The 21,011-nt window shown below is 42.8% G+C and overlaps 1 protein-coding gene and 1 non-coding gene across 4 annotated transcripts in view; one reads left to right on the plus strand and one right to left on the minus strand.

Annotated features, from left to right (window-relative positions):
• The window catches only part of FAM151B (family with sequence similarity 151 member B), a 40,922-nt gene that overhangs the window by 16,597 nt on the left and 3,314 nt on the right, over positions 1 to 21,011 (plus strand). Inside the window, exons 6-7 of one of the 3 annotated variants that reach the window (XM_007519118.3) lie at positions 1,734 to 1,911; positions 7,951 to 8,137. In XM_007519118.3, coding sequence (XP_007519180.1) covers positions 1,734 to 1,893 — 160 coding nt within the window. In that variant the 3' untranslated portion in view covers positions 1,894 to 1,911; positions 7,951 to 8,137. Of the gene's footprint in view, positions 1 to 1,733; positions 1,912 to 7,950; positions 8,138 to 21,011 lie in introns of those variants that run through there. The other 2 variants (XM_060201102.1, XM_060201101.1) reach the window with 2 other exon arrangements.
• Positions 2,366 to 2,438, minus strand: TRNAK-CUU (transfer RNA lysine (anticodon CUU)). The gene has a single exon. It is a non-coding gene; the product is annotated as a tRNA-Lys (tRNA).

Consider the following 21,011-nt stretch of genomic DNA (forward strand, 5'->3'; position numbering starts at 1 on the left):
TCTTCCTTCCTTCCCTCCCTCCTTTCTTTTTCTTTTTTTTCTGTATGGCTTATATGTTTTAATGATCTTTCTTTCAGGAGCTAGCTTTGATATTGTTTCAAAGTTAGGAGCTGAGACACGGATCACAGAGTATATCATTACTGTTTGTTGTGTTTTGTTGTTGTTGTTGCTTTGCCTCTGGGGTTATCCTCGGGGCTTGGTGCTGACACTACAAGTCCACCACTCTGGCGGGCATTTTTTTTTTTTTTGCTTTATCGAACTGCCAGGCTAGCGTCACGAGAGAGAGAGAGAGAGAGAGAGAGAGAGAGAGACCAAGAACTCATGGCGGAGTGGGAATGCAAATCTTTATTGATGCGGACATCCCAGAGTTGGGTGTGAGCACAGCAGGTTTAGGCCACGTGGAGCTAGCAAAATGGCCACCTCCCGCTATGCCCACCAGCCCTTCTCCAGGTCGGGACGCGGAAGAGAAAAGAGGAAGAAAAGGGAAAGGGGCAAAACCAGAAACAGCAACGGGTTTTATAGGGTAAAAACAGAAATGGCAAGTCGGGACGGAATTGGCTAGGGAAGAGGGTAGAGAAAAGAAAAAGGCATTCTGGGAACTTCCTCAGTTGTGGTTGATATAGTTTTTAGCTGGCGGAAATTAGCAACACCCTGAGGGGATAACATGGTGGGGGAAATGTAAATCATACTTGCATGAAAATCTAGTGGCTTGTGGGCCCTGCCAGTGTTCAACCACATCTGTACAATATCCCAACATTGAACAGGACAGAGAGAAATTGAGAGAGGAGGGATAGAGGGCACAGCAAGGTCCCAACATCTTCCTGGAAAGCTTTCTTCCAAGTATCCTTTCATCCTCACCATTAAGGAACCACCACCCCCACCCTACCCCCAGTGCTGGAGACCTTTAGGACTGAGATAACCCCAGTGTCTACACCACAGAGCTCACAGTTCAGGGGACAGACACATCGCAGGCTGGCATAGAAAATAAACTGTAGGGGGGCCGGCCAGTAGCACAGCGGGTTAAGCGCACGTGGCTCAAAGCTCAAGGACCAGCGTAAGGATCCCAGTTCGAGCCCCAGCTCCCCACCTGCAGGGGGGGTCGATTCACAAGTGGTGAAACAGGTCTGCAGGTGTCTGTCTTTCTCTCCCTCTCTCTGCCTTCCCCTCCTCTCTCCATTTCTCTCTGTCCTATCCAACAACAACAGCACTAATGGTAACAGTAACATTAACAATAACAATATGGGCAACAAAAATAAGAAAAATAGCTTCCAGGAGCAGTGGACTTGTAGTGCAGGCACCGAGCACCAGCAATAATGCTGGAGGCAAAAAGAAAAAGGAAAGAAGGAAAGAAAGGAAAGGAAAGAAGAGAAAAGAAAAACTGCAGAGGGTCCAGGTGGTGGTGCACTGAGTTGTGTGCACATGTCACAATGTGCAAGAACCTGGGTTTGAGACCCCCGGCCCCCCACTGGCAGGAGGAACCTTCACAAATGGTGAAGCAGGGCTGCACGTGCCTCTCTCTCTCTGTCTCCCCTTCCGTTTAAGTTTCTCTGTCTCTATACAAGGAATGACTGAATAAAATTTTTAAAAAGTGTAGGTCCACCATTGTTAATTAATTTTTTTCATGTATGTAACCTTGGGCTAGAGGTGATGAGAGTAACTAGTTCTAGGCTTCTAAGGGTTTCTCAGCACTGTCTTATTTTTCACCTATATGACTCTGTTTTCCTTTACTGCAGGTATAGCTTGACTGTTTGGACTGGGAAAAACGATGACTATTCCGTTGAAGATTTACTTTATATTAGAGATCATTTTGACAAAAGACAAGTTTTCTATGACATCTTGGAACCACAAAACCATGAATTTAAGCAAGCCATTGGAATCAAAGTGAATCTCTAAGAAGAAGGTTCTCCTAAGGTTGTTTGTTTGTTTCATATGTCTTGATTTTACAAGCCTCTGCTTTGGCCTGAACTAATTGCTATGAGATTGATAGTGATGGATGAATGTTCCATTTCAAACAATCAAGAAATACAGAGTGTTCATGTTGTATGCTTTACATTGGGTTATTCTAGCTCTCCCCCTGCCAAGAAAATTGGATCAGTCCTGCTAGTTTCGCGGGCCCGCTTGGCCCCGCCCCAAGGAACCCCAAGAGGGTTCCAGAGTTCCAGAGTTAGAGAGTGCTCAGCGCCGTCGCGGGGGAAAGAGGCAACAGAGTTCTGTTTGGTGATTAGTTTGGGTTAGTTTATGAATCGTTGTTCCTGAATAAAGAAATACAGCTTCCCTGCCCAGCCGTATGTCTCTGGTCATCTCTGTTACCTGCCCGTGAAGCTAGCCGGGCCAGCTAGAGCCTCCGAATTTGAACAACAAATGGCGCCCAACGTGGGGCACGAACCCACGACCCTGAGATTAAGAGTCTCATGCTCTACCGACTGAGCTAGCCGGGCTAGCTTCACGGGCGGGTAACAGAGACGACCAGAGACATACGGCTGGGCAGGGAAGCTGTATTTCTTTATTCATGTGATTTAACTCTCGTACCTCAGCTTCAAGGTCACTTATCCTTATGGCATACCACGTTTTTACATATCTTGAAAGTGGCGACCACAGTTAAAAAAATCCAAGGGGTAGCGAAAATTAAACGTTTATGACAGCGCGAATTTGTCCCAGGTCAAGAGATAATGACTGGGACATGTTCATTCTATTAGATTCATGTCCTTGTAACACAGTACATGAAAAGATTTGAAAAGGGGTAGATAGCATAGTGGTTATGCCAAGAAACTCTCATGCTTGACACTCCGAAGTCCCAGGTTCAGTTCCTCCACTGGCACTCAGAGAGAGCTGAGCAGTGCTCTGGTGAAAAAAAAAAGCTGAAAAGATATTTCAATAACCTACTCTAATAATAATCAAGGAAAATTATATTTTATAACCTTTTATAAAATAAATTTGCTGTTCTGGAGATAATTGAAAATCTCATATATCATAAAATTTCATATATCATAACACAAGTAACGACATATTTTGCTGGGACTTGTACTACAGAGTCTTACATTTTTTTGGCATTTTCTTTCTTTTTTTTTCCTGGAGAATTGGTTATTTCAGAGCCTTGAAAGAGTAAGAACACTTTAAAATATCTTTTTAATTATTTTAATGTATTATTTTATTTGTAAAATGGAAACATTGATAAAACCATAGGATAAGAGGGGTACAATTCCACACAATTCCCACCACCAGATCTCCATGTCCCATTCCCTCCCCTGATAGCTTTCCTATTCTTTATCCCTCTGGGAGCATGGACCCAGGGTCATTGTGGGATGCAGAAGGTGGAAGGTCTGGCTTCTGTTGTTGCTTCCCTGCTGAACATGGGCGGACAGGTCGATCCATATCCCAGCCTGCCTCTCTCTTTCCCTACCTCTTCATCATCTTCATGGCCTGATTTTACTCAGGGGTGAGGCTCTGGGGAAGCAGAGCTCCAGGACATATTGGTGGGGTCATCTGTCCAGGGAAGTCTGGTTAAAAATGTCTTTAACTTTCCTAGGCGTGAGCTGCTTTCTGATACAGTCAATCTGTTTATGAAAAACTACATATTAAACTAGTTGGATCTAGAATTTCTGTATTGTTGGGAAGCATACAAACAATTATATATTTCTGCATCCTTTGTTTTTTTCCATGTTATCTTTTATTTATTACTGGAGAGAGACAGAGAGATGGGGAGAGAAGAGCGAGATAGACACCTTCAGCATGGCTTCACTACTTGTGAAGCTTTCCCCCTGCAGGTATGGAGGGCAGCTGAAGTTTGAGTCCAGGTCCTTGTACACTGTAATGTGTGCACTTAACCAGGTGTGCCAACGCTCCCCCGCCCCGCCATGTAACCTTCTTTAGTGAGGAAAAACCCTAGCAGCTGGCAAGCTTGCTTACCTGGATAGTACACCAGCTTTGCCATGCTCACAACCCAAGTTCAAACCTAACTCCATCAGTGCAGGCATATCCTTCTCTCCCCCACCCCCTTGTGTTCCCCTCTTCTATCTGAAAAGAAAATCTTTAACACTACGATAAAGAATAACTCAAACTGTGGTAAAGATGTGTTCGATGTGTAAGTTTCCTAAAAGGACGATGCATAGCTACCACAGAAACTGAGTTGGTAAGTGAACCACATTTTGATCGAATTTGAGTTGAAATTAGTTTGTCTGTAAGAGTATTCTTACTACTGGATTATCAAACCCTGTGATAACATTTTTTTAATTTTATTGCCACCAGGGTTATTGCCGGGGTTTGGTGCAGGCGCTACAAATCCACCACTCCCAGAGGCCATTCTTTTCCTTTCCCTTTTTTGTTTTTTAAAGTAAGAAAAACTTGAGAAGGGAGGGGGAGACGTGGGAGAGAAAGATAGATACCTGCGGACCTGCTTCACTTCTTGCGAAGCTTCCTCTCTGCAGGTGAATCTGGAACCCCAGTCCTTGAGCGTGGTGGTGTGTGCACTTAACCAGCTGTGCTACCGCCTGGCTCCCTGGATAACATTTAAAAATATAGTATTGGGGGCTGGGCAATAGCACAGTGTGTTAAGCACACATGGCGCGAAGCACACAGACTGGCATAAGGATCCAGGTTTGAGCCCCCAGCTCCCCACCTGCGCGCGGGGGGGGGGGGTCACCTCACAAGCGGTGAAGCAGGTCTGCAGGTGTCTATCTTTCTCTCCCTGTCTCTGTCTTCCCCTCCTCTCTCCATTTCTCTCTGTCCTGTCCAACAACGATGGCTATAACAACAACAATAATAAAAGCAATGATAAAACAAGGGCAACAAAGGGGGAAAAATGGCCTCCAGGAGCTGTGGATTTATGGTGCAGGCACTGAGCCCCAGCAATAACCCTGGAGGCAAAAAAAAAAAAAAAGGAGTATCATGAATAAGAGAAACCAAAAGCTAACAATCTTCCACATTTTGGAAGAAGCTGGGTAGATGCAGAAGCTTGTGGGATATCACTAACAGAAACTCAGGATTTTTGTCTTCATGTCCCACAGCAGGGTCTGCGACTTCTCTGACTGCATCTCTGTCCTCATACTCACTGGCCTCTTTGTTCAGGGTCCACAGTTCATGTAGTTGTTTTTTTTTTTTTATTTTTTATGTCTTTCTTTTCTTTTCTTTTTTTTTTTTTTTTTTGCCTCCAGAGTTATCATTGGGGCTGTATGCCAGCACTATAAATCCACTGCTCCTGGTGGCTATTTTTTTCATTTCATTGGATAGGACAGAGAGAAATGGAGAGAGGAGGGGAAGACAGAGAAGGAGAGAAAGACAGACATCTGCAGACCTGCTTCACCGCTTATGAAATGACCCCCCCCCCCTCTGCAGGTGGGGAGCCGGGGGCTCGAACCCGGATCCTGGTGCAGGTCCTTATGCTTCGTACTAGGTGTGCCTAACCCGCTGCACTTCTGCCTGGCCCCCTGTTTATGTCATCCTTGAGGGAGATACATGACGGACCTTCAGGATTCAGTAGGAGCGCAAAGGCAAGGGACGGGGGAGGCACCTCTGCTAGTCATTGTCTGATGTGCAGAGACTGAAGAATTCAGAAATGATTCCTGCAAGGGGTCTGCTTCCAGTGGCGGTGTCATAGGGCCAGAGAGTCCTGTCAACAACAAGCCGAACATGGGTTCTCACTCCTCCTATGGAACTTAGATAAACCGAGATGGGAGACCATTTGTCCTCAAAAGAAAGCACCTAGGTTTTCTTGAACAGAAAGTAAAATTCACCAGGCAGACTTACGAGAGGAAAGGGCCTTTCAGCCAGAGGAACCTAATCCAACCCATTAAAGACATTAAAGACAGCTATGTGTAGGGCCAGGAGGCTCTGCACCTGGTTAAGTGCACACATTATAATGGCAAAAGACCCAGGTTCAAGCCCCTGGTCCCCACCTGCGGGGGAAGAAAGCTTCAGGAATAGTGGAGCAGGGCTGCAGGTGTCTGTCTCTTTCCCTCTCTATCTCCCCTCCCTTCTTAATCTCTCTCTGCCTCTACCCAAGAGTCAATAAATTAATATCTTTAAAAAGACGTAAAAGGGAGTCGGACAGTAGCGCAGCGGGTTAAGCGCACGTGGTGCGAAGCGCAAGGACCGGCCTAAGGATCCCGGTTCAAGCCCCCAGTTTCCCACCTGCAGGGGAGTCGCTTCACAGGCGGTGAAGCAGGTTTGCAGATGTCTGTCTTTCTCTACCCCCTCTCTATCTTTCCCTCCTCTCTCCATTTCTCTCTGTCCTAACAATGACAATGACATCGATAACAACAATAATAACTACAACAACAATAAAAAAGGGCAACTAAAGGGAAAATAAATAAATTTTTTAAAAGTATTTTTTTAAAAAGGGCATAAAATCAGGAGTCGGGCGGGTAACGCAGCGGGTTAAGGGCACGTGCCGCGAAGCACAAGGACCGGAGTAAGGATCCCGGTTGGAGCCCCCGGCTCCCCACCTGCAGGGGAGTCGCTTCACAGGTGGTGAAGCAGGTCTGCAGGTGTCTGTCTTTCTCTCCCCCTCTCTGTCTTCCCCTCCTCTCACCATTTCTCCCTGTCCTATCCAACAACGACGACATCAATAACAACAGTAATAACTACAACAACAATAAAAAAACAAGGGCAACAAAAGAGAAAATAAATAAATAAAATAAAATAATGGCAGAGAAAAGACAGCTGGAAACAAACCGACACAAGCTTTGTGAGCACCAGTGTAAGGCCAGACACTTATGCAGGGACTCGATCAATCTCTGAGCTCAGATCAATTTTACCCCTAGACCATGGGGTGATCTGGCACCTCGGAAGCGGAGAAATGTCACGACTGGCGTTGAGTGTTAAGAGAGGTTAGTTATTTCAATGGCATGAGAAAGGGGAAACCAATTAGAGACTTGCCATTCTCAAAGCGAAAGAAAGAGGCAGCCCAGAATGAAGGTGGGAGCACAAAGTGGGGGAAACGGTTCAAAAGATAGAGGCCAGGTGCTGGCATACCTGATTGAACGCACGTGCTACAATATGCAAGGACCAGGGTTCGAGTCCCCGGTCCCCACCTACAGGAGGAAAGCGTTGCAAATGGTGAAGCTGGGCTGCAGGTGTCCCTCATTCTCTCTCCCTCTTTATCACCCCTTTTCCTCTCGACTTCAGGCTGTCACTATCCAATAAATAAATATAGATAAAAAAATTTTTTTTAAAAGAAAGGCTGAAGAGATAGAAATATGGTGAAGGAAGAAAAGATGAGCTTTGCTACTAGTTGAGTGGGGCGGGAGGGGAGCATTTCTAGCATCTGTACTTGCAGCTTGACTAGCAGGACTGCAGGTGATGCCCAAACAGGCAAACACACGCGCCAGCTGCAACTGCCTCTCCACAACTGGATAGAGACAGCCAAAAATCAAGAGGGAAGGGGGAGACAGAGAGGAAGAGAGACACCTGCAGCCCTGCTTCACCACTCCTGAAGCTTTCCCCCTGCAGGAGGGGACCAGAGGCACTTAACTGACAGCACCACACTGTCCAGCCCCCTGGAGACTTCTTAGAATTCCAGAAATGGACCTACCCTATGACCCAGCAATTCCTTTCTAGGGGATATATCCCAAACAAACAGACATACCTGTTTTAAGAGATCCATACACACCTGTGTTCATACCTGTACAATTTGTAGCAGCCCACACTTAGAAGCAACAACAGATGTGGCAAAAAGAGTTGTGGTACATATGTGCGATGGAATGTTGCTTAGCTGTTAAAAATGATGAAGTTGGAGCTAGGCAGTGGCACACCTCATTGAGAGCACACATTATAGTGTGCAAGGACCGGGATTCAAGTCCTTGGTCCCTACATGCAGTGAGCAAGTAGTGAAGCAGGACAGCAGGTGTCTCTATGTCTCTCTCCCTTTCTATTTCCCCCTCCCTGGCAACTTCTTTATTTCTCTCTTTCTTTCTTTGTTTCTTTCTTTTCTTTTCTTTCTTTCTTTTTTACCAGCAGGGTGAATCTCTGGCTTCTGGTGAGACTGGGGTTCGAACCTGCAGCTCAGCTGAGTGCCCTGAGGGCTTTTGTGCAGAGTCTCTGCGCTAGATCAGCAGTCTGCACCCCTTGCAATTTCTCTCTGTCTCTAATAAATAAATGCGTGAAAAGATGAAAACAAATAAAAATAAATCTCCTTTAAAAAATGGAGTTATCTCCTTTGCTTTCTCTTGGGTGGAGCTTAAAGGAATCATGTTGAAGTGATATAAGCCTTTAAAAAGAGATGGCTAACTACCAGATGGCCTCACATATAAGTGGAATTTAAGAAACAAGGATAGAAAGGGAAAACATATGAAAAGGGAATATATATATATATATATATATTTTAATATTTATTTATTTATTTTCTTTTTGTTGCCCTTGTTTTTATTGTTCTTGTAGTTATTGTTATTGATGTCATCGTTGTTAGATAGGACAGAGAGAAATGGAGAGAGGAGGGGAAGACAGGGGGGGAGAGAAAGATAGACACCTGAAGACATACTTTACCACCTGTGAAGTGACTCCCCTGCAGGTGGGGAGCCGGGGCTCAAACCGGGATCCTAATGCCGGTCCTTACGCTTCGTGCCACGTGCACTTAACCCGCTGCTACTGCTAGACTCCCAAAAAGGGTATATTTTGATTAGCGTTAAGCTGGTCTTTAGGTTCTATAAGCAGCATTAAATTTAAATTAAATTGCAGTAAGGATGGAATGTTGTAATATCTGGGTTCAACTATAAACTGCTTAGAATAGTGAAGAAAAAAAGGGGGGAAATATGAAGTTAAACGTGGACAGGGTTTGATATATTCACCAAACAAAGGACTGGGAAAGAGAGAGAGAAGGGAACTGGGGGGAGAGGGCTTTGAGGTCCTGGCGCGTGATGGTGGAAAGGACCTAGGTTGGGGGTGAGAGTGTTTTGCAGACACTCGTCACAGAGAGATGAGAAATTCTACCCCCGTACAAACCAGAACCAACATGAGGGATGCTGTGTTGTCTCTCCTCTCTCTCTTCCTGTCTCTCACCTTCTAAGAGTCTGCCAGAAGCAGTGGGAATCAGGGAGGTACAAAGCCCCAATGGAGAAACTAATTTTTTTTTTGGACGTTGAAACATTATTTTAATAAAGGACAGTAAGTTAAGGACCAGGAGATTGCTCACCAGGAATAGCAAACGCTGTACCATGTGTGAGGCCCTGGAGTCAAGCTCCCAGCCCCCCCTTGGGAGCACTGTACTAAACCAGAGCTTCATAAGCAGTGATGCTTTGATGTTTGTCCTTTTCTCTGTCTGTCTTTTAACATTCTGTTGGTTTATTTGTTTTCTACAGGGTTATTGCTGGGCTCTCGGTGCCAGCACTAGGAATCCACTGCTCCTGGCGGCCGTCTTTTCCATTTTATTGGCTAAGACAGAGAAAAATTAAGAGAGATGGGGAGATAGAGGTAGAGAGACAGATAGACACTTGTGAAGCGACCTCCCTACAGTGGGGAGCTGGGGGCTCAAAAAGGGATCTTTACACAGGTCCCTGTGCTTCATAACCCAATGTGCTACTGCCCGGCCCCCATATACTTCCTTTTGTCACATGAAATTTCACAAAGATGTGTCCTCTGGGTCAACCTTTATTGAAATGAAGATATTCCAAGGCATTTTCTTCTTTGCCATGGGGATGACTATTAGCTAGTTGATGCCAGGAACTCGACGGATACCATGTCATCAACAGTCTAACCCATCAGTGTAAATGTCAAAAAAATAAGTGACACTGGCTAATAGTGTTCTTTGTGACATTGCTATTTTATTTCTATTACTTATTTATTTTTAAATATTTTATTTACTTATGAGAAAGATAGGAGGAGAGAGAGAGAAAGAACCAGACATCACTTTGGTACATGTGCTGCCAGGGATTGAACTCAGGACCTCATGCTTGAGAGTCCAATGCCTTATCCACTGTACTACCTCCTGGACCATGACATTGCTATTTTACAAATTATTATACAACCACTTTTTAAAAAAAGTTCTATTTTTAATGAGAGAGACAAAGAAGGATGCAGAGAGAAAGAAAGAGAGACCAGAGCACTGTTCAGCTATGGCTTTGGGGGGGGGGTAGTTTGAAGCCTCGGGCATGAAAGTCTTTCTGTACAAGTTTTGACCTCATGGATCTCCTAAAAGTGTCTCGGAGGAACTGAACGGTTTGCAGATCACACTGTAAACTCAACCAGTGTGAGAGAACTACTGAGGGTTTTTTTTTTTTTTTTTTTTTTGCTCTCCCTCCCTCCCTGTCTTCTTTCCTTCCTCCCTTGTTCCCTCCTTCCTCCCTTTGCTCCTCCCTCCCTCCTTCCTTCACTCCCCTATTCTAACTAGGCATCATATAAAAATGAAGCACTGCCGACCCCACCCCCCAGTCACAGCAGAGGGGCAGAGCGCAGACTTGCGCAGTAATTCAGCGGAGCCGGCAGTGTGCAGCCACACTGCCGCAGAGAGCCCGCAGGTGCGCGTGGGGAAGTTGCTCAAAGACTCCTTAAAGGAACCTTGGTTGAGTGAGGGGCAGAGTGCAACACTTTCTTTCTTTCTTTCTTTCTTTCTTTCTTTCTTTCTTTCTTTCTTTCTTTCTTTCTTTCTTTCTTTCTTTCTTTCTTTCTTTCTTCCTTCCTTCCTTCCTTCCTTCCTTCCTTCCTTTCTTTCTTTCTTTCTTTCTTTCTTTCTTTCTTTCTTTCTTTCTTTCTGATCTTATTTATTTATTCATGAGAAAGGAGGAGAGAGAAGAAAGAAGCAGACATCATTCATGTGCAGCCGGGGATTGAACTCAGAACCTCATGCTTAGGAATCCAATGCTTTCTCCTACCGCGCAACCTCCCGGACCACCAACGAACGCTTTGCTTTGTAAGCAGGTGGTGCTCTCGCACCTCGAGAAGTATAAAGTTTGCTCAGTACCCAGTGACTTATCATCCGCCTCTCCACCCCTGATTTAATTATAATGTAGAAAACACAGGCACATGTAACCCCAATTTTTTTTGTTTTTAGAGAGAGAGACAGGGAGACAGCATGAGAGACAACCACAGTAATGAAACTTCCTTCAGTGCGGTGGGATCCAGGCTCAAGCCCAAGCTTTGCACACTGCAAAGCACGCGATCCACGTGAGCAGTTTTGCTGGCCTATATAACCTGAATTTTAGGCAGAGGGAGGGGTCAGGCGGTAGCACACCTGGTTAAGCACTCATATTACAGTACTTGAGGACCCAGGTTCAAGCCTGTGGTCCCCACCTGCAGGGGAAAAACTTCACGAGTGGTGAAGCAGGGCTGTAGCTATCTCTCTGTCTCTCCCTCTCTATTTCTCCCTCCCCTCTCAATTTATCTCTGTCTCTATCAAATAAATAAAATATCTTTTTTTAAGGGGGGTTAACTTCTTGATTTTTTTTTTCTTTGCCTTCAGGGTTATCACTGGGGCTCAGTGCCTGCACTATGAATCCACTGCTCCTGGAGGCCATTTTTTCCCATTTTTTTTGCCCTTGTTGTTTATCATTGTTGTTATTGCTGTCGTTGTAGTTCGATAAGGCAGAGAGAAATGGAGAGAGGAGGGGAGGACAGAGAGGGGGAGAGAAAGACACCTGCAGACCTGCTTCACCGCCTGTGAAGCGACTCCCCTGCAGGTGGGGAGCCGGGGGCTCGAACCGGGATCCTGCACTTTGCGCCACCTGCGTTTAACCCGCTGCGCTACCGCCCGACCCCCCTCAGTTTTTAAGAATATAAAAAATTCTGAGCCCGGGGATCGGGCAGCAGCAGGTTAATCGCACGTGGCGCAAAGTGCAAGGACCGGCGTAAGGATCCCGGTTCGAGTCCCCGGCTCCCCACCTGCAGGGGAGTCACTTCACAGGCGGTGAAGCAGGTCTGCAGGTGTCTGTCTTTCTCTCCCCCTCTCTGTCTTCCCCTCCTCTCTCCATTTCTCTCTGCCCTATCGAACTATAACGACAGCAATAACAACAATGATAAACAACAAGGGCAACAAAAATGGGAAAAAATGGCCTCCAGGAGCAGTGGAGCCTCCAGGAGCATCATAGTGCAGGCACCGAGCCCCAGTGATAACCCTGAAGGCAAAGAAAAAAAAATTCTGAGGCCAAAAGTCTTGAAAGCCTCTGCCTCAGGATGCTTTAGTTATTCAGCATGTACAGATGAAAAAGTTAATTCTTTTTTCTTTTTTAATTATTGGGTAGAGACAGCCAGAAATCTAGAGGAAAAGGAGAGAAAGAGAGACAGAGACAGAGAGGAGACACCCGCAGCCCTGCTTCACCACTTGCAAAGCTTCCCCCCTGCAGGTGGGGACTGGAGGCTCCATCCCAGATCTTTGTGCGTGTGCTCAACCAGGTGCGCCACAACCCGGCCCTACAGTTCTGCCTTAATCATTTTTTTCCTAATCATTCTAAAACCAAGATGTTGCTCCTTTATACTATAAAAAAGTGTGGTAGTTACTACTCCGCTGTAAAAAATGGTGACTTCACCGTTTTCAGCCGATCTTGGATGGACCTTGAAAAAATCATGTTGAGTGAAATAAGTCAGAAACAGAAGGATGAATATGGGATGATCTCACTCTCAGGCCGAAGTTGAAAAACAAGATCAGAAGGAAAAAACAAAACAAAACACACAAGTAGAACCTGAAATGGAGTTGGCATATTGCACCAAAGTCAAAGACTCTGGGGTGGGAGTGGGTGGGTGGGGAGAATACAGGTCCAAGAAGGATGACAGAGGACCTAGTGGGGGTTGTATTGTTATATGGGAAACTGGGGAAGGTTACTAACGCATGTACAAACTATTGTATTTACTGTTGAATGTAAAGCATTAATTCCCCCATAAAGAAATAAAAAAACAAAGTGTGGTAGTATACACTAATGAATTTTGTGTCTAAATATATTCAGCTCTTTAAAATTATTTTGTTGTTGAATTGAGAAAAATGTGTGTGGGTAGTTTAGAGAATTCAGTCTGCATAAAAGCAGAGATTATTACTGAGTGAAAAGGAATGCATAAAATGAATGGCTCAAACAGACCTTTGTAGGAGAAAATGTTTAATTATAACTGTTGTTTTTATCCGCTGATCAAACACATGGGTATTCCCTAGTTTTCTGAAAGTTTTTTTTTTTTTAGTATCTTTTTAAATTTATTTTATTTTATTTTTGCCTCCAGGGTTATTGCTGGGGCTCAGTGCCTGCACCATGAATCCACAGCTCCTGGAGGCTGTTTTCTTTTTCCCCTTTTGTTGCCCTTGTTGTTGTAGTCTTGTTGTGGTCATTACTGTTATTGTAGATGTCATTGTTGTTGGATAGGACAGAGAGAAATGGAGAGAGGAGGGGAAGACAGAGAGAGGGGGAGAAAGACAGACACCTGCAGACCTGCTTCACCGCCTGTGAAGTGACTCCCCTGCAGGTGGGGAGCCGGGGGCTCGAACCGGGATCCTTACGCCGGTCCTTGCGCTTTGTACCATGTGCGCTTAACCCACTGAGCTACCACTCGGCCCCCTGAAAGTTCTTATCCTTACTCTAATGATGATAAGTAGCAATGCAATTTTGGACAGCATGCTATATGCCGTTACTGCTCTCAGAGACTCTGTGACAATATTTATGTCACTGGTAAAGACACTGTCCTCTCATACTCTTTCCAAAGCTTGATCCCTTCCATTCCAAGGCTGTTCTATGTTTTAGAACTCTTGTGCACTACAACTCTTATGTCATGCAGTCTTGGTCCTGAAAATAATTATCTTTGGACTGTATTTTCCATTTTGATTTAACTCGTTAGTATTGATCCCATAAGGTAATCTTGGCCAGAAACACTGTGGATACCATATTGGAACTTTTTTTTTTTTTTTAAAGATTTATTTATTTATTCCTATATTCCTGAGAGCAGGAGAGAAGAAAGGAACCAGACCATAACTCGGACACATGTAACACCCTGAACCTTCTGTTCGAGAGTTAGAGGCCTTACCTGCTGCACCACCTCCCAAGCTACAATTTTATAGTTTTCTCTTTGCCCAAAGTAAAGCTTCATCACATTCATGGTGGACTTTTCCCCTAGAAATTCTGTAGCAATACTTATCATTAATATTTGATATGGGGAAAAAAAATCAGTGGTAGTTAAAATGGTATTTCAAATCTTTATTGATACCATTTTACAATGTCTATTTTCACATTCTTCCAAACTAGAGCTTTATAACTTAGAACCAATCACTTTTTCTCAATATTAGATTTCACAAAATTAAAAAAAAAAAAGAGCCTGTACATATCAGGTATGGTTCTAAATCCTGAGTCCAAAAATATTTCTAATCTCACCAACGTTGATATCCTTTGTGACATTAAATGGAAAATCTCTGGTTATATATATATTTCTTTCAAATAAAAGCACAAGAAATTGAACAATTACTCTGTACATTACACTTTATATCAGATTACTAAGAAAAGCATCATACCCATTGTTACAGTCGCCTCTACTGGTAAAAGACAACAAACTAAAAGTGTGCTTGACAGTCACCAAACCTGTCAGGTTTTATATAGTTTGATTCACTCTTTTTTTGTACAACTGCTATATTGCAACAAGGATTCCTCACGTAAACATTGTATTCTGAGATCAAGTAGATAGTACAGTTACTTTATAACAGCTTAGATAATAGCGTGGTAGTCTTTTCTTTTGCTAGAAGTTAATCACAGATCCTAAAATCATAGATTAGAATGTAACACTAAGGAAATTATCGCTGCATTTTGTGTACACGTCTAATAATACATATCAGAAGTAAAAAGCTATTCTTTAATAGCTTTTTAATAAGATCTAGTACATTTTATGATTAAGCTTCTATTGGTTCTCTTAATTTTAACTAACCTAAGATGATGGGGCAGTCATTAATTTTTTTAAAATTTTTAATCTTTATTTATTTATTGGATAGAGACAGACAGGAATGGAGAGGGAAGGGAGAGATAGACAGAGAGACACCTGCAGCCCTGCTTCACATTCGTGAAGCTTTTTTCCCCCCCGCAGGTGGGGACCAGGGGCTCAAACTCGGGTCCTAGTGCACTGTGACATGTGCACTCAACCACGCGTGCCAACACCCGGCCCTCTTTTTTTTTTTTTTTTAAAGACAAAAGCAAGCCATTTAGTTTCTATTTATGGTCAAACTTAAGCTTTATATTTTGGTTGTTCTTAGAAGAAAGTATTTGGTATAAGAAAAGAGGAATGCTTTTAATGTTAGTCTTATTTTATTACGGGGAATCTGTAATTTTAAACAATACTAATAAGAATGAAAAGACTCAGGGAATTATATGACATACCACTGTAGGAAGGTTTGTTTATTCCTGTGTTTTTTTTTAAATAATAAACAAGGCAGAATTCAGCACACAAACACTTGATGCAGACTACTAGTGTGTAACACTCTGAAGCGTCATTTAGGGTCTCACTGGGGAGACATGAACATCAGCTACCCAGCCTGCTGTACTGGGAGGCTTCTGAAGTTTGGAATTAGATTTTGACTTCCACAAAGGCAACATTTTTTTTTTCTAATAGTCAGTTCAACCTTCTAATTTATGTGTACTGACACAGCATTTTTGTAGTTGTCAGTGTTTTATGTGTACTGACACATAATTTTAATTTCTAATTTATGTGTACTGACACATAGCATGTTTGTAGTTGTCAGTGTTTTATGTGTACTGACACATAATTTTAATTTCTAATTAAATGTGTACTGACACATAGCATGTTTGTAGTTGTCAGTGTTTTCTTGCTTTTTTGGCATCATGGAAAAAAAGACCACTTTATTTTACTGACTTACATGCAATGCTGTCCTAATAAGATATTTGGCAAATCTGAAAAAATAGTTTTAAAATTTTTTCCTTTCAACACAAGTGGCATTCTTTCTTTTTCTGAACTGTATTTACAGCAGGTCACCTGGTAAGGCCCGTGCCTCACTGTGTGGAAAGCCCTGACACCTCATCAGAGGACCAAGTAGGTGGCAGGGCAGAGCTGTGGTGCTCCCAGTGGAGTGTGTGCATGTACGAAGCCCTGGCATTAACAAAGGTAGATGGGTGGCTAGACAGGCAGGCAGGCAGGCAGGCAGGCAGGCGTGTAGGGCCAAGAGCTACCTCACTCAGTATAGTGCCACAAGACAAATCTCCAGAGAGAGAGAAGCACAAAAAAGTACCACAGCACTCAGAGAAGCGCCACAGATGGTAGAGCAGTGCTGTGGTGTCGGCTTCTGTATCTCTCTAAAATGAAGGGGAAAAAGAGAGAGAGAGAGAGAGAGAGAGGGAGAGAGAGAGAGAGAATGGGGTAGGGAGGTGGTGCACCCAGTTAAGCACACATAGTACCAAGCACAAGGACCTGCACAAGGATCTCATTTTGACTCCTCAAGCCCGCCACCTGCAGGGGTGAAGCAGGTCTGCAGGTATCTCTCTCTCCTTCTTTATCTTCCCCTCCCCTCTCAATTTCTCTCTGTCCTAGCCAATAAAATGGACAAAATGGCTGCCAGATGCAGTAGATTTGTAGTGAAGATATTGAGCCCAGTGATAACACAGGAGGCAAAAAAAAAAAAAAAAAAAAAGTCAAAGAAGGGGGCTGGGCGGAAGTGCAGGGAATTAAGCGCACGTGGTGCAAAGTGCAAGGACCCGTGAGGATCCCAGTTCGAGCCCCCGGCTCCCCACCTGCAGGAGGGTCACTTCACAAGCAGTGAAGCAGGTCTGCGGGTGTCTGACTTTCTCTCTCCCTCTCTGTTTTTTTTTTTAATGTTTTGCTAGTTTTTAAAAAAATATTTATTTCGGACTTCCGGAGGCGGAGCTACGAGCAGCAGATCGCTTTCTCTCCTCTCCTCTCCTCTCCCGGATCAACTAGGAATACCAAAGGAAACCACCCGGACCAAAAACAAGACAGGACTATAATGACCACAGGAACCCAGTAAATCACCCGTGAGTACAAACACGCGTGGCTGGTGATAGAGAGGAGAGAGGGGCCTAAGGAGAGATTAAGTGACTGCTAACAGTTCAACAGTTTGTCAGTGGAGACACCACCTCCAGTCTGCTCCACCAACAAGGGGACAGCTGAAGGGAGGAAAGGACTCCCCAGAGACTCACCAAGTACAACTCTGAGTCTCCATTGCTACTACCCTCAGAATCTGGAGCAGCAACAGGGAGGGACACCAGGGCACAGAGATCTAACCGGGAAACTCAGGAGAAGACCTATACCTCGGTGGCATAGCTGAAGGGCTGTGAAAGTCTCTTTGCATAACCACTGGATTATCTCTGCCACACCCTGCTTTATCTCTTGGTCAGGAGTCATTGATTAAGCCAAGAAGCCTATTGATAGTTTAAAAGCCCTCAGGCTACCATAGCCTACAGGGAAAAAAAAAAAGGCTTTTACACCACTGAACTCCAACTCAGGGATTGAAAAACCTCTTAACTTATATAAAATGGTTAAAACAACAAGAAAAAATAATAGAGACTCAAACCAGGACAAGAGTCCAGCTAAAAGTCCTTCAGAGGGCGAAGCACAAAACAACGAGTTCAACATCCAAACATTAGCTAAGGAAATAATAACAGGAGTGAGTAAAGAATTTGAAAAAATTGTAATCAGAACTGCAGGAACAACAAATGAGAATATGGAAGAAAATTCTAATAATCTCATGGTTATTAGAGAGCTGAAAGCTGAAATTGCTGAGCTAAGAAGGCAACTAGCTAAACAAGCTAAAACAGTATCAGAGCAGGGCAACAAAATAGATGAACTCCAGCAAGCAGTAGAGGGCAGAGAGAATAGAATCAATGAGGCTGAAGACAGAATTAGCAAGATTGAGGATGAATTAGAGACAACTAAAAAAGAAGTAAGAGATCTCAAAAAGAGATTAAGAGATGCTGAAAACAACAACAGAGTCCTATGGGATGACTTCAAAAGAAACAATATACGCATTATTGGCTTACCAGAGGAAGAAAGAGAAGGGGAGGAAGAAAGCGTTCTCCAGGCCATAATAGCTGAAAATTTCTCTAGTCTAGACAACACCAAAGACATAAAGATTCAAGAAGGCCAGAGGGTCCCAAACAGAATTAACCCAGACCTAAAGACACCAAGACATGTCATACTTAGATTGGAAAGGAATAAGGATAAAGAAAGGATCCTCAAGGCTGCAGAGAAAAACAAAGAGTCACCTACAAAGGAAAACCCATAAGATTAGCAGCAGACTTCTCCATACAAACACTACAGGCCAGAAGAGAATGGCAAGATATCTATCGAGTGCTCAATGAGAAAGGCTTTCAGCCAAGAATACTATATCCTGCTAGATTGTCATTCAGACTAGATGGAAGCATCAAAACCTTCTCAGACAAGCAACAGTTGAAGGAAGCAACCATCACCAAGCCTGCCTTGAAAGAAGTTCTGAAAGGTTTCCTATAAACAACCAGACCACCACAAATAGAACATATATCAAAACACTCTAAAACTCTACAAGAATGGCGTTAAAATATCTTCAATCTTTGATATCAATAAATGTGAATGGCCTGAATTCACCTATTAAAAGACACAGAGTAGGAAGATGGATCAGAAAACACAACCCAACAATATGTTGTCTACAGGAAACTCACCTAACTCAACAAGACAAACACAGACTTAAAGTGAAAGGATGGAAAACTATCATTCAAGCCAATGGCCCACAAAAAAGGGCAGGAACAGCTATTCTCATATCTTACATGATAGACTTTAAAATAGATAAGATTAAAAACGATAGGAATGGACACTACTTAATGCTCAGAGGATCAGTCAATCAAGAGGACTTAACAATTATTAATATCTATGCACCCAATGAGAAGCCATCTAAATACATCAAACTTCTACTGAAAGAGCTACAGCAATTTATTAACAGTAACACAATCATAGTAGGGGATTTCAACACCCCACTATCTCAACTTGACAGATCATCCAGGAAGAAAATCAGTAAAGACATAAGGGAGCTAAATGAAGAGATAGATAAACTAGAACTATTGGACATTTTCAGAGTCATTCATCCCAAGAAACTGGAATACACATTTTACTCAAATCCACATGGATCATTCTCAAGGATAGACCATATGTTAGGCCACAAAGACAGCATCAGCCTATTCAAGAGCACTGAAATCATCCCAAGCATCTTCTCAGACCACAGTGGAATTAAACTAACACTTAACAATCAACAAAAGATTAGTAACAGTGCCAAAATGTGGAAGCTCAACAGTACACTTCTTAACAACTTCTGGGTCAAAGAGGAAATCAAAGAAGAAATCAAAATGTTTCGAGAGTTCAATGAAAATGAAGACACAAGCTATCAAAATATTTGGGACACAGCTAAAGCAGTCCTAAGAGGGAAGTTCATAGCTATACAAGCACACATTAGGAAACAAGAAAAGGCACAAATAAACAGCCTGATTGCACATCTTAAAGACCTAGAAGAAGAACAACAAAGGAACCCTAAAGCAACCAGAAGGACAGAAATTACTAAAGTTAGGGCAGAAATAAATAACATTGAGAATAGGAAAACCATACAAAAGATCAATGAAAGTAAATGTTGGTTCTTCGAAAGAGTAAACAAAATCGACAAACCTTTAGCCAGACTCACAAAACAAAAAAGGGAGAAGACCCAAATAAATCGGATAGTAAATGAAAGAGGAGATATCACAACAGACACTGCAGAAATTCAACATATCATGCGAGGCTTCTATGAACAACTATATGCCACCAAGTTAGAGAACCTGGAAGAAATGAATGATTTCCTAGATACCTACCAACTTCCAAAACTAAGTAAAGAGGAAGTGGATAACATGAACAGGCCCATCACAGCTAATGAAATTGAAACAGTTATCAAAAATCTTCCCAAAAATAAAAGTCCTGGACCAGATGGTTTTACAAATGAATTCTACAAAACTTTCAAAGAAGAACTAATACCTCTACTTTTAAAAGTCTTCCAGAAGATTGAAGACACTGGAATACTCCCTGCCAGCTTCTATGAAGCCAACATCACCCTGATACCAAAAGCAGACAGGGACACAACCAAAAAAGAAAACTACAGACCAATATCTCTGATGAACATAGATGCGAAAATATTGAACAAAATTCTAGCCAACCGGATACAGCAGTATATCAAAAAGATTGTTCATCATGACCATGTGGGGTTTATCCCAGGCATGCAAGGTTGGTTTAATATACGTAAATCAATCAATGTGATCCACCACATCAACAAAAGCAAGACCAAAAACCACATGGTCATATCAATAGATGCAGAGAAAGCCTTTGACAAAATACAACATCCCTTTATGATCAAAACACTGCAAAAAATAGGAATAGATGGAAAATTCCTGAAGATAGTGGAGTCTATATATAGCAAACCTACAGCCAACATCATACTCAATGGTGAAAAACTGGAAGCATTTCCCCTCAGATCAGGTACTAGACAGGGCTGCCCACTATCACCATTACTATTCAACATAGTGTTGGAAGTTCTTGCCATAGCAATCAGGCAGGAGCAAGGAATTAAAGGAATACAGATTGGAAGAGAAGAAGTCAAACTCTCCTTATTTGCAGATGACATGATAGTATACATGGAAAAACCTAAGGAATCTAGCAAGAAGCTTTTGGAAATCATCAGGCAATACAGTAATGTGTCAGGCTATAAAATTAACATTCAAAAGTCAGTGGCATTCCTCTATGCAAACACTAAGTTAGAAGAAATTGAAATCCAGAAATCAGTTCCTTTTTCTATAGCAACAAAAACAATAAAATATCTAGGAATAAACCTAACCAAAGAAGTGAAAGACTTGTATACTGAAAATTATGAGTCACTACTCAAAGAAATTGAAAAAGACACAAAGAAGTGGAAAGATATTCCATGCTCATGGGTTGGAAGAATTAACATCATCAAAATGAATATATTACCCAGAGCCATCTACAAATTTAATGCTATCCCCATCAAGATCCCAAGCACATTTTTTAGGAGAATAGAACAAATGCTACAAATGTTTATCTGGAACCAGAAAAGACCTAGAATTGCCAAAACAATCTTGAGAAAAAAGAACAGAACT

This window comes from Erinaceus europaeus, chromosome 11 (genome assembly GCF_950295315.1).
Source record: "Erinaceus europaeus chromosome 11, mEriEur2.1, whole genome shotgun sequence".
In the NCBI taxonomy this organism is placed as follows: Eukaryota; Metazoa; Chordata; class Mammalia; order Eulipotyphla; family Erinaceidae; genus Erinaceus; species Erinaceus europaeus.